Below are 12238 nucleotides of genomic sequence, written 5' to 3'. Positions count from 1 at the left end.
AGAGAATACTTTTATGGTTCAAGGAAAGGAAATAGTGGGAAAGAAGGCAACACAGAAATAAACTCGATATTGTTTCAGCAAGAGATAATATGATCATTTTTTCCCTTGTGACAACTCACTCCCCCCTGATGCAATACTGATAACTAATTGGAACCAGCTGTTGACCACTATTATATTCATAAGTGTGCTATCAGATATTATTTTGTTCTAAAAAGTGATATATATATATATATATATATATATATATATATATATATATATATATATATATATATATATAGTTTAATTTTTCCAATAAACCTTTTAATTTGCAAAACAAACCTACTTCTTGGCTCAGTGAAGTCAGGAAGATTCAAAGAGAGGGGCGTTATATTAGGGCTCATGTAACTTGAGAAGGTTGAGCCTATATAGCAGGACTCACTGAGACCGAAAACAAGAATAATCTCACATTAACAAAAGTCAAAAGAAATTTGAGGTTAAAACCCGTGCAGATGCCATTCTGTCACAAGCCTTTGAAATGGACCTGTCTGCCTAAGTCCTACCTAAGCTGTTCAAAATCAGACATAGGAATCTAAGGGGAGTTAGTACGTCAGATGTGTAGCAACTTGTTATCTCATCATTGGAAACATCTGTTTTTCATTGGTTTCTAAGAATGCTAATGTCAGCATATACATAAGGCAAGTGGCTAGAACAGGTCCATACTTTGAGCTAACACTGGCTGCAGAAAAATTGAGATGATTCACAATTGTTTATGATGCAAGTGAAGGACATTGCTAGCCCGCAATCTTCGCTTTCTGCCAGAAAATGGTCCACATTCACAAACAGCATCAGAATATGAATGCACACATTCAGATGCCCTTTCTAGCCCTTAGTATGCAATTGTACACATCCTGCAGTGTGAGGTGGTACTTTCAAGTATTTATCCAATTTCTGTATTAATTAAATGGATGTGCATGCAAATGTGTGATTTCCCTGTGTCTGTTAGTAATGGGCGCAGTAGAACATGTAATGCATAGAAGGGTGTTTATTGATCCTTCTGTGAATTTACTTCAGCCCGGGACAGCAACCGTATGAACAACCCCTGTCCCGCCTATATTTCAAGAAAAAAATGTTTTGTTTTTTTTTTTGTTTTACATTTCACCATGAATAACCAATTAGTACCTGTAATGATGAAATGCACTCCCACCCGCCACATGAATTTGACAAGTCAATTAAATATCAGAGACAGATGTGCATGGCAGACATTAACGTCTAAAAGTTGGCTAACCAGTGCACTATTTGACCTAAAATACAGCTCACATGAATGGTGCAAGTCACATTTGTGAATAAGGTATGATATGATATTATGTGGCATTTATTACGCGCCTGTACACAAGTGTTTCTAGGTGTGACAAGACAAGGAGGGAAACAAAGGGAGGACAACAAACAATCTTATTAGGCCTTGTGTTATTCAGATCGCGCAAGTGTGGGGAAGAGGGAAGGGGAGAAGTGCTAGGAGGGAGGGAAACAGGGAATGATCTTTGTGTTTCAAAAAGTTGGACTTCTCGACAAAGTGCATTATCTGTAGTTTGAAATTATTCTTTTTTGTAAAGGATTCATATAAATCAGGGGCATGTTGTAAAGGATATGAAATGCGTTTTCTTTTAAATCATGTTTTCATGACCTGTGGCTGTTGTCAACCTGTAATTCACTGCTCCGGAGTTGTGGCTCTGTGAGGAATTCGACCATCAACACAGGAAGTGTGGACTCGCCTGGGCTGTTTTGATATTTATTTTAAAGAAATTGAATGTTTGGAAGATAAACCTCTGGGAAATGTGTGGGGCTAATCAGCACACATTTTCCCAATGCTCAGCGCACAACAAACACATAGTCAAGTGAACTCTGGGGGACATAGCCTACCGACGCAGTCCTCCTGTCATGTTCAGTTGGAGTGTGACAGCCAAGGGTACATCAAAGCATCTCAAGAAGGCGGAAGCAGCACCTTCCTCTGGCCACGGCCAGCCTAATTAAAATATCAAAGGCTCCATGGATTCACCCTGCCTATTGTTAAGTTCTGTGTGGTGACAACGAATACTAATGAGAGTTAAATGAAAGCAGGCCTGTGAAGAGGCCTGGTCACAGAACTAACACAAGGGACAGGAACTAACACCTCTTTGATATGTAATGTGTCAACTTGAAGCTAGCTACCACACCTCTGTATGAGGTGCAGTGAATGTCATGTCTGGGAAAACTGTTTACAGGAGGCAATCCCTGCAGGGAACCCCCTTTCAGAGGGAGGAATTATGTGATTTGATGGCGACAGAAAGTCTGTTCTCACCACAAACCTCAAGGGAGACCTGCACTTTGTTCAAGAGTCACAGAGAGCTCAATTAACCAGAGAGACACTTTGATCCACAACAGACAGGAAGATGGGTGGGACTTGTTGTCACCCCTTACCTTTGCTGTGTCACAGCACACTGGTTATGACCTCACACTTAACAGAAGATTGCTGGTGGGGACCCAGGATTGGTTTGTTAAGGTAGGTTTAGCCTGCAACAATCACTGGGCCCATTTGGCTTTAAAAGAGGGTTGATCCACTCTTTTGGCAGATCATCCGACACCTTTGAAAGGAGTAAGAAGTACTCCTTTGGACCCTGGCTGAAGGTAGAGTCTGCCTTACAGCTTCCGCCAGTGAAGGAAGGCCAGGATTTCCAAGAGGAAAGAAAGATTGCTCTCCTAAACATCTCTCAGGAAACAGAGAGAGATACCAGACGTTCCAGAGAATCTTTGAACAAAAGACAAGGCCTTTGACTGCAAACACTCTCCTCAGCTTTGGGCAGTCCGCCTTAAAGGACGACACGCACCCTGCGAAGAAACTAGGAGGAGTGCCACAGCAATCATCAAACAGTGTCCATCTTTTAAGGACATTTTCGAGGCAGTCGACCCCTCGAACTGCGACCGACTGCACCAGTGACTGTTGTCATGCTGCAGTCACTAAAGCAGCCCAAGGCATCTTGACCTGCGTTCCAGATCTGTCAACCAGCACAGAAACAGTGATTCTTGACCCTGTGCCACCGTGTAGGCCAGCCGGCAGCCGCCTGTCCAACCTTGCTTGCTGAACTGCCTGCTGCCTGATACACACAGATGTCTCCCGTCTTGAACTCGGTTGCAGGAGCTGCATAGCATCCTGGAACTAACTCAACGCTGTCGACCATCATGATCATCCAAGAACCAAGTACATTGTGGTTCTGTCCCCCTGGTCCTTCTCCGAAGGCCCCTAGTAACATTTGCGACCCCTTGCTCCATTGGTGCTGAAACCAAATAACCTTGAACAGTTAAGACTGATTGCTATACCGACTACCCTCCTGTCAGTATCCAGAGTGCATCCCTTTCTCTTGTGAAACTGTCTATCCGCTGTGTTCCTTTACAGGCTGTGTTGTCATGTGCTAGAACTGTCTCCTCTTGTAATAATAGTAAAGTAGATATTTGTATACAACTTTGACTGGGCAGTGCCTTTTATCATTGGGTAATAATTGTATTTTCGCTGTGTTGGAACTAACCAATGATCCACAACCTTTCAAAAGCCTGCTGTCCCATCCACGTAAAGAGGTTTATCATTTTCTTGTGTTCCCAATCTGTTTGGATCCCTTCTGGTGTACTATAGTTGTGGAGCTGATTGATGGTTTAGAAACTGATATTCATCCCTGCACCATTGGTTCCCCCGGAAGTTGATTTGTCACAGGCCCAAGCCTTTGATGAAGGTGGGCAGTGAGTGGAAAACAAAGGACATCTGTGGACACAGAAGGTCGTCTCTTTGAGGGGCTTCATTTATCTGCTATCATACATGTTCCAATCTCTAGTAAATTAACAGCAAAGTATCCTTTTAATACAATGAAACATGTATCCTACTTGTCAACGTGCCTTTGGGTGTGCCATTATTTTCTCTTCAATAAATCCTCAATGTCGTCTTATTTCATAGGTATTTATCACTGTCCTGGACGAGAATGACAACAGCCCAATGTTTGACATCACCTCAGAGTCAGTGCTCAGTGTGTCAGAGGACAGTACTACAGGAAGGCGTGTTGGCCTGGTCCTGGCCAGAGACCCTGATGCTGGAAAGAATGGTCTGGTAAGGATCCTTGAGTGACTTTAAACTTTTAGACTGGCTCAAGGTGGCCTAAAATGATCACATATAAAAAGGATGTGCTGGTACCGCTCTCTGGAAGAAACAATTGGGGTGCATCCACAATATTCTATGGCACCTGCACTCAGACCATGAGAGGAATATAATGCTTCTGTGTCATGCACCCATATGAATCTCTAGTATTATGTCATATCTCTTACATAAATGCACAGATTGCATAATTTGGGCAGCATTAATAATGTACCCAGTCTAAATAGGAGCACGCGACATGTGCACTATTTACTGACACTGTGAGGCTGTTTGGGGAGAAAGTATCACTGTACAATCACTTTGAAGGGGAAGTCCTCCCGCAAAGTGTAAGTCCTCACACGCCAAAATGAGCATGCTTATGGATCATGTAAGCAGCATGAGTGGCCTATGTAGCCCAATTTAGCACTACAACTTTAGAACCCTAAGAAGCCATCTTTAAGAGCACGGCTATCTTATCTGCGTAGATCTCTGGTTTTGGCTGAACGTGAGGTGTGATAATAACCATTGGACTGTAGCTTTTTACAGATCGCTTGCAGTTAGGCCTTTTTTAAGTAGAGATCTTGGGAGCCTCTCGCTATAACTAAAAACATAAATGACCCTTTACTTGGCTACCCTTTCTCTCCTTGAAACAGTTCATATGGAATGCACATATCCAGTCTGACTACGGTTGAACCAACAAAGAGGTGGCACATTTCTGAATTTCTCAGATGACTCTAGGTCGCAGGTCTAGTAATTGCTCCTGGAATCAATGCTGGGCTAAATACAACATTTGATCTATTTTGTTTTCCTGAGGAAGCTGGAAATCTTCCTGGAGGAGGTTCCCAGGCAATTCTTTCTCTCAGCGAGGAGAGGAGAGGAGCCGGTGTTGGAAGTATCAAACCCAAAGACCACTTGCTCAGTTTATGCCCCTTTCTGATGGCCCCTTCATGCATTGAAAATATGTGTTTTGTGCACTAAGGCAACTTTTGATGCTGTATCAATACCATACAAATATGGAAAACGGTCTTCTCATTGCTTTCCACTCTGCTGAAAAAATAAAAATCAGACCTGCATATCTTTTACTTACAGAAAAATTCTTCCAAGATTTTCAGTAGAGCAGAAATGCACTCTTCCCTACATTTGGAGTGCTGCATTTGTGCAGTTGATCCGAAGGGTGCTTACCGAAACATACCAATCTGGCCTCAACATCACCATTATCCCTGTGTGTCACTTTCGCGCAGTCAGTTTCATTACAGCTTCCCGATTTTTATCATCAATTCGGCTCCCCAAGGTTTTACCAAGTTTATGGTGGCAGTAGCACCTCATTTGGGAGTTCAAGGGGTTCGTGTACACCCTTGCTTACATGACTGCCTGGTACATGTTAAAAGCCCTACATAAGCTTTGTTGGAATGCCAGATGTTGCTGGATCTTCTATTAAGGTTGGGCATCAATTTAAAAAAAATCCTTCCTCTTGAACGCCATCTCAGAGGCTGATATTCACAACGTTTTTCTGGATTTCCAGCCTTACCTGTATTGTCCATGTACGCATGGCAAGTGGCGTTTACAATGGATTCCTATGGAGTCACCAGCTTTTGCGCCTGCATTAAAATCCATGCCGTCGCACATGCCAAAGTAGTTATATGGCGGAGAGGAGGTAAGCGGCAGAAACGTAACTTACGTTCCACATCTCTTCTCCGCCACACAAATGGATGAAAATGAGCCATGACGTGAATGGAAGGCGTACAAGCCTTACACAGGGCTTTTACGCATTTCATTTACGGTACACCAGAAGCAAAATGAACTCTGTTGCGTCACAGTGAAATGTGTGGAACAGCTACCCGTGCACTAGGTGCTACCCTTACACCAGATGAACCGTTGTTAAAGGTGCTACCCTATTAGGTGCATCAGTGTTCATTTATGGGTACTGATGCACATAGGTGGAAATGAAATTGTTTAAGTTGAAGAGATTCCAGAAGGAACAGCAAGAAGCAAATCATAACAAACAATGGCACAGCAACAATGTATTAAACTGAGCCATTCTATCACTGCGCGATCAACGAGACGTCCTTGCCTCGTTTCCGAACATCCTGGAGAAACGTATTGCTTGAATAACCGACTGATTTATTATAACTTTTAATCATTTACATTCACAATAATGTCTCCTTTATCATTTCTTATCTATTTGCTATGCCTTTCACATTGCTCCCTTGCTGCTAGTCCTTGGAACTTCCCTGTCATATTTAAATTGCAGTTCTCGAATGTTGCATTTACTTATGTTCCCTTCCATCTTCCACTTCCTATCAATGATCTCTAGCCTTCTTATGTCTGGTCGCTCGTTTTCTTCCCTTCACACCGATGATAGTCCTCTCTCTGTTTCTAATCTCTTCTGCATGTCTTCTTTCCTGCAGGTGACCTTCTCGCTGGCAGCAGGAAACACAAATGGAACCTTTGAGATACTCACCACCAACAACACGTATGGAGAGATCAGGCTGGTGAAGCCTTTAGATAGGGAGCAGCTAGATATATATGTACTGAAGGTAAGATACCGTGTTCACATGTGTAAAATGGAGGCTTGCGCGATCAGCCGATTCCTACTGATGTCATATATCCGCTAATATTTTAATATGGTAGCGAGTCAAAAGAGTCGGTTCCAGATCAATTATGCAATCCGTGTGTGAAAGCTTGGTGGATTCTCACTGGGAATTTGCACATCCTTAATATTCTCTGCATGTCCAATTTGTATTGGGCCTGTGCTCCACAATTGTCAAGTGGGTTTAAAATGGTGTGACTAGGCTGTTGGCCACGGTATTCACAGGGGGGCACAATCGGAAAGGTGCCTCACTGTCACTTGCTGTCGATTGTCTGGTAAGGTGAAGATCCGCTTCAGGGACAATGCGGGGCAGGCAGTAAACCGCTGCAGCGACAATGCGGGGCAGGCAGTCCATTTCAGACTGCTGCCTGCCTCGTACAGAAACTCAAATGCACAGCCAGTGGCACAGCCAGTGGCATCGCTAGGGGGACTGGGGGTGACTGGGCCCCTCCTCTGAAATCCTGGGTCCCCCTGTTCCCCACTACCTCAGCCTGGCTACTTTCTTTGTTCTGTCTACAGCGCTGTGTCTGCCCGCACAGCACACAAAAAGAGCAGCCCCTCCAATCCGAATGTAGCACACAAAACCACTAATGATGGTTCATTAGTTTAGTGTCTACATTCTGAGGGGAGGGGCAGTGGGGTGTGGTAGTTGGTGTGCACAAAAGATTCTCTGCAGGGGTGCTTCTGACGTCACACATTGCCCTTTTATAGTAAGCCCCCCCTACTTTTGTCTGAGGCCCCCTGCTTGTGTCTGTGGCCCCCTCTGTGCCCCTCCTAAATTTTATTCCTGGCGACCCCACTGTGCAAAACATGAGCGTTTCGGTAAATGTGTATATTTGGTATGGTAAAACCTGCAGCCGAGAAGGGGACGCATTAAAGTCTGTCCCCTGAATTGCACTTGTGCTGCCACACGCATACGTGATGAAATCAGCATCTGGCCTCCCCCCACCCCAACCGACCACCAACCCAGTGCCTGGTGAGGACACAGGGTTGGTGCCCTCAACAGGCACCAAGGGCCTAACTCATAGAACGTTTAGCGCGGTGCAAAGTGGCTTTGCACTGCAAACAAACACCTTGAAACGGGAATAATTCACAGAGCGGTGCACAGTGTACTTTTGCAGAGCAAAGTCACTTTGTACTGCAACAGTACTCTTTGCACCGCCCTGTTCAACGTGTTTGTTGGCAGCACATAGACACTTTGCTCTGCGCTAAAATTTCCATGAATTAGCCTGCTAATGTTCTCTAAATGTTGTGTGCGGGGTGGATCCTTGGACATGCAGGACGGGCCTAGCTGTGCAGTGCTCCAGCATCTTACAGAAACGGCATCATTGTTTCAATAGTCTCATCTACTGAAAACATTCCGACCACTTGTTTTGCAACATCCGATAACGATGACAGTTTGACAAGACAGGTGTGTTGTCCCCAAACCTCATATACCCCCACTGTATATCTCTTGAGATGAATAGTGATGCAAAAATGTTCAGTGTATAGTTCCCAGCGCTATTCTTTCCCCATACCAAACATTAGTCCTGTCTTTTCTGTGATGCTATCCTTTCCCCATACCAAACATTAGTCCTGTCTTTTCTGTGAATGCTGGGTCTTGCAGTCGTGAAGCCAAAATGGGATTAGAAAAACTACAAGTTCCAGAGTGCAAAGAATACAATCAGGCTGGGGCGACGCGCTCGTGTATGGAACCTGGAAACTTGAGAGCACTGTATTTTGGGTTTGCCAAAAAGGAAGACATATTTCAAATGAGCGCAAACCAGTGGCATGTATGCTTTAGTGCACAACTGAGCTTTAACCACGAAAGTAGCCTTACACGGAATAACGAACAGATGGGGTAGATGACTCACAGCTAATAATAATAATTAATAATATCATTTTTTATATAGCACTTTAATCTAAAGCGCCTTACATAGGACATGTTTACATATATTATTATTAACAATACATGGGCGATTATGTACTATTTCTATGCATCAGTTTTGAAAGTCTTTGTATAATGCAGTAGGTCACAAGAAGTACAAACAATTTTTTCTTAACTTTAAATGTAGATTCAAGCGTCTGACAGTGGCTCCCCACCACGTAGAACAGAGCACACACTAACTATCAATGTCCTTGACGTGAATGACAACCCGCCAATCATCGAACAGCCGCTCGACTACAACGTCAGCGTAAATGAGGTATGGCTTCCTAATCTGTGTCTCTGTGTGAACACAATGGGCCTCATTACAAGTGAGGCGTAATGGGTTAACGGGACCCGCTAAAGGAGGCGGACCCGTTAAACCTGTTCCGCCTCATTACAAGCTCCCCTCGCGGGACCCGGTAAGTAACGCCTGGTCAAACCAGGCGTGTTTACCGGGTCCCACGAGGGGAAGAGGGAGCAAACAACAGGCCGCTCGTAATTGGCCCGTTGTTTGCTCCCTCCCCCATTCCCATTCAGCCCTATGGGGGCTGAAATGGGAATGGGGAAGGTCCGGGCCCGGGTTCCTGGAGGGAGGAATTACCGGGCCCTCCAAACTTGGAATGGCCCGGTAATTCCCCATTCTGGGAACCCGGACCCGATTTTGGCGGTAGCCACGCCGCCAATAGCGGCATGGCTACCGCCAAAATCGTAATGAGGCCCAATATGTCTTAGTATATTTGTCAACAGATTTCTATGTGCATTTAATGTATTGAGAACACTGGGTTTCTAACAGTAATTGCAAATACTGCTTCACCGTGAGAACCATTACCTTGGTAACAGAGGGCAGCAAGAGGGGTGACCATGGTATGTGCCTAAAGGAATTCTTTTAGTGGGAAATTAGAGCTGAAATTAAAAGAGGGGAGAAAGCACGGGGGCATATATACATCCAGAAGGAGAGAGCGAGAAGTGCTTAGTTTCTAAGACTGTACATTGTCGCTCAAGACGAGAGGTGGCATTTAGTGGATGGGACCCCACCCATGTGATGATGTCATAGCTGAATGATGATGCCTGAAAACAAACTAATGCATGCACTGAAGCTGATAGACATTATAGTCCCAAGGTGAGCATGATAGCAACTAGAGAATTACCATGAAAAGAACTTTTAAACAATTCAGAGATCATTAAAATAAAGTCTGTCATATCCCGGAGGAATTCCCTGGGCCTGCATCAGGTGCGGTCAGTCACAGTAACAGCAGCATGTGGTGCCTAGGGCTGGGCATGTACCAAGCAAATTAAAAAGATCCGACAGCACAGCCATACCTCACTCGGTCCAGGAATCCTACTTCCACCAGCTCCCAGTGCTGAATGGGTTAACACTCTCCCGGGACTGTTCCAATGCTCTCCTTGCTGGAACACTGTTTTTTCTGTGCTGTGCGTGTAAATATGGGTCTACGAACGTTCACATGTTCATCTGTGTCCAACACTTGCGTTCCTAAGCCGAATGGCTAATTACGGTTCTATGAATATTCAAATGCATGTGATGGGACTTCCCCCCCCTTTTGTGTTTGCTTTTTAGAATGTTGGTGGTGGCACCTTAGTAGTTCGGGTTCAAGCAACGGACAGGGACATTGGTCTCAACAAAGTCCTGTCCTACTACATCATCCAGGGAAACGAGGCCCTCACCTTTCGCATGCACCGTACCACTGGAGAGATTGCTACCCGGCCCTCCCCGCCTGACCGCGAAGAGCAAAGCTTCTATCGGCTCATCGTCACTGTGGAGGATGAGGGCACACCTCCCCTTTCGGTAAGTGCACCCTTGCACAGTTTCTTTTGTTCCAGCTAGTATATGTTAAGTGATTGCGGAGTGCTTCTGTAATAGTAACAGAAGTAGGTAATGTAAACATACTTTGGCACCTAACAACCATAGCCAGAACTTGATAGCCCTGTGTTACGTTACTATGCGTTTATACTGCACCAAATCACCACTGTGGCGATTTCAGAGCACCTGGGCTTGTCAGTGGAGTGGTGTATTGTGCCCCCATCAGGAGTATCCAGGATAATGAGTAGACCAGGGTCAGAAGACAGCATGGGAAAGCCGGAGATAGATCTAATAAAGAAAGGGAGGGTGGATGTTTCATACTCGTGTTTCTTTGTGGTGGCATGGTGAACTGTGATTCCAAATAAATGGACTATAGATCTAGTGAGGGAAAGGAGGCTAAGACGTAACGTTTTATGATCAGCACATTGTGTTTCCAAGACAGATTTGGAGGATTGTATATTAATATGTGAGGGTCTGGGGTGCGTGTGTGGACAATCATGTTAGTGTGATGGCTTGTGTGCCAGGGCAAAGCAACAACGTCGAAACTTCATATGAACTTAGACAATGCTATTTCTGGCCTTCCAAGATTAAGTCAAAAGTGGTCTAGTTCAAGAATGGACCATGTATAAAGGAGAAGGCTGTTGGTAACAGAGGAAAGAGGAATGGAAGGTTCAAACTAATAATGTACCTACAAAAGACCTGGTTTATGTACAGAAGGTAATTGGGAGTATGTTCCATGTTCATGTCATGCTAGAATTTGATTTTTAGTCCAAACACCTCGATAGGATCCTCCTGTCGAAGAGGAAGTACAACGAATGTGTAGTCTACGGATGCCCTGCCAACTCTATTTGGATAATGTGTTCAGAAAATAGAGGGACACTGTGTTGTCATCTTTGTCCTGAAGGCTTTGAGGAGGCTCATATCTAATGCCAAGTGCAGATGGAATAGGGTGTAGTCCTTATATTTCGGCTGATGGACGGACCCGGTCAGCCCCAGATCATACAGAAATCAAAAAACATGCATCCAAGTCAGTAGTTGTAATATGTTACTATATTGAGGATCAGCCCCTTTTCCGTGCTCCCTAATCAGTGAATCCGTCGAGTGTATGAGCTAATGGCTGTAAAATGCGCACCCATCGCCTTTATTACAGTCTTAGGCATATAACTTGCAGAGAGGGTACATGATGGGCAATTTAGCGCATAGTGGAAGTGCATGTAAGCCGGTATATACTTCAATAACTCTGTAGTCTTTCAAAGGCCCCACTTGGACAAAAGGGGCCCACTTACCAAATTCTGGAATCCTCAATTTTGTATCAATGCCTTCGAAGCCATAAAAGCATGTCTTTACCAGAGCTGAGCACTCTTCTCCCATTGCCCTTTGAACTGGAAGGATATCTGAGTGTTCAAGAACACAGGACAGGTTCCAAAGTGACAAAACCTGTCTCGAAGCTGCTGTGTGCATTGAAAGCACTAATTTTGCTGGTCTGTGATTGAGGAGGTTGGTTGAAAATCAAGCTCTGAGTGAGGAATATACACATTATTAAAAATATACTGAGAGCCACTAAAAGGTCAACCTTTGGAATAGTTCCGCAATACCCCAGAAAAGCTTTCTGAAAAGAAGTGCTAGCGTGTGTTTGTATAATCCTTAAAGGGCAATGGACCAGCTCACTGTGCTCTTAAGGTTGTCGGAGACCGCCGCTGTAAAATCAAACTGTACTGTCTCGTGATTTCCGAATAAACTGTGTGCCTCAGAACGAATTCCTAATTTTAAGCCCTTGGGGTGGTCCAAGTG

At 44.4% G+C, this 12238-nt stretch overlaps 1 protein-coding gene across 3 annotated transcripts in view; it reads left to right on the top strand.

The window, feature by feature from the left end:
* CDH23 (cadherin related 23) overlaps positions 1-12238 on the top strand; it is a 3939560-nt gene that overhangs the window by 2909555 nt on the left and 1017767 nt on the right. For 2 of the 3 annotated variants that reach the window (XM_069610725.1, XM_069610724.1), the window contains exons 1-4: positions 3963-4108; positions 6541-6669; positions 8777-8905; positions 10205-10432. In XM_069610725.1, coding sequence (XP_069466826.1) covers positions 3998-4108; positions 6541-6669; positions 8777-8905; positions 10205-10432 — 597 coding nt within the window. In that variant the 5' untranslated portion in view covers positions 3963-3997. Of the gene's footprint in view, positions 1-3958; positions 4109-6540; positions 6670-8776; positions 8906-10204; positions 10433-12238 lie in introns of those variants that run through there. The other variant, XM_069610726.1, reaches the window with a different exon arrangement.

This window comes from Ambystoma mexicanum, chromosome 8 (genome assembly GCF_040938575.1).
Source record: "Ambystoma mexicanum isolate Mex_15411 chromosome 8, UKY_AmexF1_1, whole genome shotgun sequence".
NCBI lineage: Eukaryota > Metazoa > Chordata > Amphibia > Caudata > Ambystomatidae > Ambystoma > Ambystoma mexicanum.
This window is presented reverse-complemented; position numbering and strand designations above follow the sequence as displayed.